Source organism: Diaphorina citri, unplaced genomic scaffold, assembly GCF_000475195.1.
Source record: "Diaphorina citri unplaced genomic scaffold, Diaci psyllid genome assembly version 1.1 scaffold1978, whole genome shotgun sequence".
NCBI classification, from domain to species: domain Eukaryota; kingdom Metazoa; phylum Arthropoda; class Insecta; order Hemiptera; family Psyllidae; genus Diaphorina; species Diaphorina citri.
Window position 1 is genome coordinate 45,070 of NW_007379404.1, and position 6,294 is coordinate 51,363.

The window sequence follows — 6,294 nt, forward strand, 5'->3', positions numbered from 1 at the left end:
AAAAAAAAAAAAAAAATAATAATAATAATAAAATAAAAAAAAAAACAGTTTCTAGTTCGTAGTTTTAAATGGGCTTTATAGATCGAACGAAGGAAGTTTCAGTTTCTAATTTGACCATAAAATTAGTGTAGGTAGTCAAGTTGTGTGGTTTGTTGTGTTTGTGTGTGTGTGTGTGTTTTTTTTTTGTGCTAAAAAAAGGATGCAAAAATTAATATCTAGACGAATTTTAAGTAGGTAGTATGAAAATGTCCAAAGAAAATTTGGGAACCAATGTCCTCCTCGGGGGCCTTTTTATTTGGCCCAAGTGCTTTGAGATTTTTTTGGGAATACCTAGTGATGCCTTTGAGTCTACTTACCTGCTGGCACAAAAGTGTTAAAACATAGCCTTTTGCTGCGCGCATTGCATAGCTTAGAAAATTCAAGGCGATCATACCTTTTCAAAAGCCACATTCTCTTTAGGATATGGTCACATCTCATAATAAGATGATAGGGTAGATGGTACATCTACAACTAAAGTAGAGCTAAGTATCTATTATCTATGGTCTAAGCCACATTGGATGAGTATTTGCCAAACACAAAGTCAGTCTCCTTACCTTTCTAAGTACCAATAATACTAAAGATAATTGGCAAGCCGTGGGTAATTATTGCAAAAATACATATGTATAAGTACCTATGTTAGGTAAAAATAGATATCTAGGTAACTATGTTAGGTAAAATAGGTACCTATGTTTAAGTACCTAAACAAATTAAAATAAATTTCTATCGCCAACAGATTCTTATCTTAAATCTCTCATCACTTCATAACTCTTCTTCATGTGCCAATTATTCATCGAAACGACCTAGATGACAAAAATCATGGCATTACAACACTCGCCATAATAATCATAATCACACTCCATGCTTCTACTTACATGGTCGCTTCGGGCGCAAAAACACTTATCAACCAATTTACAAGTTTTTTTTTTTCCTTCAGGAGCCTTCTTCTTCTTCTCCTCCTCCGTCTCCTTCTTCATCTTTTTCCTTTCTGGAAGCCATGCAATCCAATTAAAGAAATGTCTTCTTCTTTCTTACTCATAAGTTTGGATCTTCTTTTTCCTTGGTCTTGTTCTTTTTTCCAATCTCTTCCGATGACATCCGTCATGAGTTATGTCGTCTACCCACCCCGAAGTCAGGACCGATATGAGGAGATCGGTTTGGGGATTTTCTTACTCATAAGTTTGGATCTTCTCTTTCCTTGGTCTTGTTCTTTCTTCCAATCTCTTCCGATGACATCCGTCATGAGTTATGTCGTCTACCCACCCCGAAGTCAGGACCGATATGAGGAGATCGGTTTGGGGAGACAAATAATCCTGGTGTCCCGAAGCCAGGGAAAACGTTGGAAATGAGATTGCTGGAAAGCTGAGGTGAAAGAAGTTACATTGCTCTTGAAATTTTGTTCAATTCTTTGAAGGAAATCAAAGAAAGTTTAACCTTTTTATAAATGCAGATTACAAAAAACAGCAGCAAGGGAAGGTGTAATTTAACTTTTGATTAGGTAAAAAAAAATTGTTAAAAATTCAGTATTTTGTAGTCCAGCTACGTAATAATTATGCATTCAGCGTGTAATGCTAGAAATGGGAGAAAAACTAGTGGATGTGGCAGACTCACTCATGGGTTTCGGTTATTTTCCATAATTTATTTTGTTGCTCGATTGAAATTTGATTAAATTTCTTCCTTTGTCTATGCATACTATTACCTACCTCTCTACAATCAGTTATGGGTTCACAATAATTTGATAGTAGGTAAATCGAGAATAGAGTAGGTGTCTCATCAAAATAATTATTATAAATAAAAAATAAGACCAGACGTTTAATTTTTTACTTCTTCTTCTTCTTCTTCTTCTTCTTTTTTTTTTAACCATTATAAGAACCCCTGATTCCGACGGCCTCGTCCTCATACAGAACACATAGGTATATAACTTACCATGTAGCAAACATTACATCTACATTAAAACCTACTCTAATATCTCCATTCTCATATTAATACAGTCATAGGCACTTACACACGCCATAAAGGCGATTTATGGCGGCCATAAAACGAATTTATGAGACAAAATATAGGAAGATTGTGTGTGTCGTGTTATTTATTTAAATTGGCCACCAGCTTCTTTACATATTCAAATGTGAGATGCCCCCCCCCCCCCCGTCACTAAATCCCTCCAATTGAAAGGAAAATTTCCCTACTTACTGAAAAATTCCCTTTTTTTACCTGTGCCTGGGGAACAGTTTAAGTTACATGAAAGTTCAATCGATTCGACAAAGCAATCTATGAATAATAATTGGTTGCTTTTAAAATTTGGATCAAGACAGGTTTCTCAAGGCACAATCGATATAACTTTTATCTAAATTTAACTTATGGGAAAACTAGAAGTTTAACTTGACTTTTTAAAGCATCATCACTCGCGCCCTTTAACGACACCATTAACATTTTTTTATTGACCCAGCCTCCTCTCTTCCCCTCTAATGGTTGATTTTATTTCTCTGCATAATGGTAATAGTGCAGTTAGTTTGTCACCATCATGATAGATGGCGTTAGTGGTATCACCCAAGTCAGGAAGGTAGAATGTGGTGAGTATCTGGACTATGGACGGGTGACCATTTAGAAACAGAGTTGCTGGCTGTTTTACTCAGCCTAGTTAGTAGTGAGTCGGTAATAATGTAGAGGTATGATCAATAAAGATAAAACACTCAGAAGAGGTTTGATAGAGGGAACTGTAACTTCGAAGGTCTTAACGTCTCGAAATCGAAGAGATAAAGAAGGCAGGATAGGAGAAAGCCAGCCGTTCCGAGAACGAACATTATCTGTTCAAGATAAAATCCGCCCCGGCCGGGAATAGAACCCGCGGCCTAGCGCTTGCAAGGTAGACGCGCTACGAACCAAGTTAACGAATGTGGCAATCAGAATTTACTGTATTCTTGCTGGTCTTATAAATCTACTTAAAAGTAAGGTATTTCGACTCTCTGTATTCCTTTCAGAGGTTCTCAACCGGTGGTACGCGTACCACTGGTGGTACGCGGATACATTTTAGGTGGTACGCACTACGCAGTCATATATTAATAATAACAATAAAAAATGTTGAATGGTGGGGTTTTAAGACCATATTAATCAAAATAATTGATAAGAAACTAAAAAAAATCGTGATTTTATTATTGAACGAATCAAGAAACATAATTAAAAAAAATGTCGTAAGTGGGTCTCGATCTTGCAACCTCCACCTTGCTAGCCATATATAAAAATATAAGGTGGTACGTCAAAATCTCTGAAAATTTCAAGTGGTACGTGTTTACTAAAAGGTTGAGAACCCCTGATCTAAGGCATCAAAAGTATCTTGGGGTGATTTAAAGAAGCCAATCTTCTTGTGTATCTTCTACCAAACAGCAGCATCCATCTTTCCAGCGTACATGTACATTTTTCCTTGTTCAGGATTTCGACTTGGAAGAGACGAAGAAGAAGAAACAAGAATAATAAGAAGGAAAAAGGAAAAGAACTACGACAAGAATCAAAACAGATAAATTGTCGTGTTTACCGAAAAAAAAAAAAAAAAAAAAAAAAAAAAAAAAAAAAAAAAAAAAAAAAAAAAAGAAAAGACGACATTTATGGTTTGAAAGACGAGAAAAGACATACGTCTAAACGAAGATTTATGGAAATAGATAACTTTGTTGATCACAATTAATAGGAGACGTTAAAGCTATCAGCGAGGAGAGAAATCACAGACTTCTTCTTCTTCTTCTTCTTCTTCTTCTTCTTCTTCTTCTTCTTCTTCTTCTTCTTCTTCTTCTCCTCCTCCGTCTCCTTCTTCATCTTTTTCCTTTCTGGAAGCCATGCAATCCAATTAAAGAAATGTCTTCTTTTTTATTGTTATCAAATGAGCTTCAGGATATCGTCACCTGAAGTTACTATGTCCACTACCGCGTAAGTCGATTTTGGCAACTTTTCAGGAGAAAGTAAAAACTATTTCCTATTTATTAATGAAAATCTGAAGTTATTCAGTGTTGAACTTTGTCCTATAGTAGATATAACTACCTACCGAGCTGTTTTTTTTTTCTTCTTTTTTAATGTCCGGAAAGAATTGTGATTTCAAAAATACGTATATGATTTTTGGTAACCATTTCGCCAAACAACTCATTTTACCAAAAATCGACTTACACGGTAGTGAAATTTGGACGACGACGATATGTAGGAAGGTATTAGGTATACAAAAATAATAACCATAGCATACAACATGTTCATATCCATAGGTTGTTCCTATAAGCCTATAGAACACAGAAGGTTTTAGACAGTTATTTTTGGTCACCCTGTTCGTTATATAATTATTTATTTTATGGTCTCAAGTATATAGATTCAATCTCAGGTACCGCGGACGCAACTCGGATGACCTTTTTTTGAGTTGGGACGCAAATCGGATGATTTGGGATTTTCGGACGCATTTGGTGTTCCTCCAGTAGGACTTTTAGAAATTTAGAAAGTTACTATTAGCTTATTGGAATCACCCAATTAATAAAGGATCGTTCCCTCAATTTGAAATTTAATAATCCTTTCACTCTTGAACATCAATTGATTAAAACGTTGTTCTTTCAATGAAAACTCTCTCCAAGAGTGATTATTATGTTGTTTTATCAAAACTATCTCTTTTCTTTCTATCAAAATAATAGCACCTGATACATTTTCACAATAGCTTCTTTATTGTAAATTGTCTGACAAAGATATTGTCAACTATTATTTCGAAGGAATTAGTTTTACTTTTGATTTTCTTTTTCGAATCCTCATTTCGCATCCGTTATCAAAACAAATCAGAAACCTTGAAATACGTAAACTTTTAAATCCTTTTGGAAACTATTTTTTTTTTTTTTAAGAACTATAAGGAAATATTATACATTAATTGAACTATAAATAAAACTAAAATCTTAAATATTTTATAATTATAAAAGAACTATAAGGAAATATTATACATTAATTGAACTATAAATAAAACTAAAATCTTAAATATTTTATAATTATAAACCTCTGTGTTGGTCTCATTTTTTATTTCTGTGTATCTCTTCTTTACAGTTATTGACCGAAAATGTGAGGTAAAAGTTTCTTTCAATTCAAAATCAGTTGTTTTCGAAGTTGGATGTAGTAGAATTCATTTTAAGCTGTGTCCTTACAGTCGAAAGCGTCGGTCGACGTCCACTGAAACTGTACATGGCCTCGACAACATAGATTCACCTCTTCACCTCGTCGATTCACATCGAAATTTTGAAAAACAAAGCCAAAATATTTTGTTTTTATTACTTTTTTTTTTATTCTGACCCTAGTTAAACAAATTGAGAATTTTGTAAAATAGTACCTATCAGCTCATTTTTAGCTTCACAAAATTTTTGATTTATAAAATGAGTCAAGAAGATGACGGATTCAACACCTCAGGTTTTATTATCTACCATGGTGCCATGGGGGAGACTATTATTATCGATAGATTCTTGAACATAAGTCGACGCTACAATGACGCTCTCAGTTTAGGTAAGTGTAAAGGTAGAAACACGCTACTATCACATCACATCACGTGAATTCGTGGGGAGTCAGAAAGATGTAAGTAATTATTTGTTAGGTTTATATTAGACATCCTATGTATTAACATTATTCTTACCGTTTCTATTATCCAGTAATAATAGAAATGGTAAGAATAAAGATGTAAGTAGTCAAATTTTTCGCATAATATTGTAGGTGATTTCGTTCAGGACAGCCACACTACTATTACGTGGCGTGACGTAACGTGATGGTGGTGTGGCTGTCCTGAATCGTCCCGAAATCGAAGAGAGAGGAAACAGGACAGAAGAAAGACAACTGTCTCTGAAGAACCTTATCTGTTTAGGTCGATGTTCGCTCTGGGGCGGAAATCGAACCTTCGACGTGCGACGTAGCTCTTGAAAGGTTCCCTTTCCTTCAATCTAATTAGTCTGGCTATATGAGAATTTATTTACCTACAGACTCCGAGCTCAGTCCGCCGCGAGCACCATTCTCGACGCGTCGCTTCGGCCAAATCCCGTCCATCGCTTTCCCGGCAGACGAAGCCCCTGACGCCCAGTGTGTCATCTGTCTGGCCCCCTTCCAACCGGGCGAGGAGGTCAAAGAGCTCCTCTGTCACCACAAGTTCCACTCGGAGTGCCTCGAGCCTTGGCTGCGGGAGAGGCAGCATTGCCCGCTGTGCCGAAACGCGGGCAGCGGCGGATCGATTTCGAGGGAGAACGGGGCTTCTTGGCTCAGGGATACCACGGG

At 36.1% G+C, this 6,294-nt stretch overlaps 1 protein-coding gene across 1 annotated transcript; it reads left to right on the forward strand.

Moving 5' to 3' along the window:
- Window positions 1-5,279: 5,279 nt before the first annotated feature.
- LOC103517823 (E3 ubiquitin-protein ligase RNF181-like) lies at window positions 5,280-6,242 on the forward strand (the record flags this gene model as incomplete). Its single annotated transcript, XM_008482871.2, has 2 exons — window positions 5,280-5,538; window positions 6,006-6,242. Coding segments are annotated over exons 1-2 (364 nt in total), but the record flags the coding sequence as incomplete, so codon positions are not given.
- Between the last annotated feature and the right edge of the window lie 52 nt (window positions 6,243-6,294).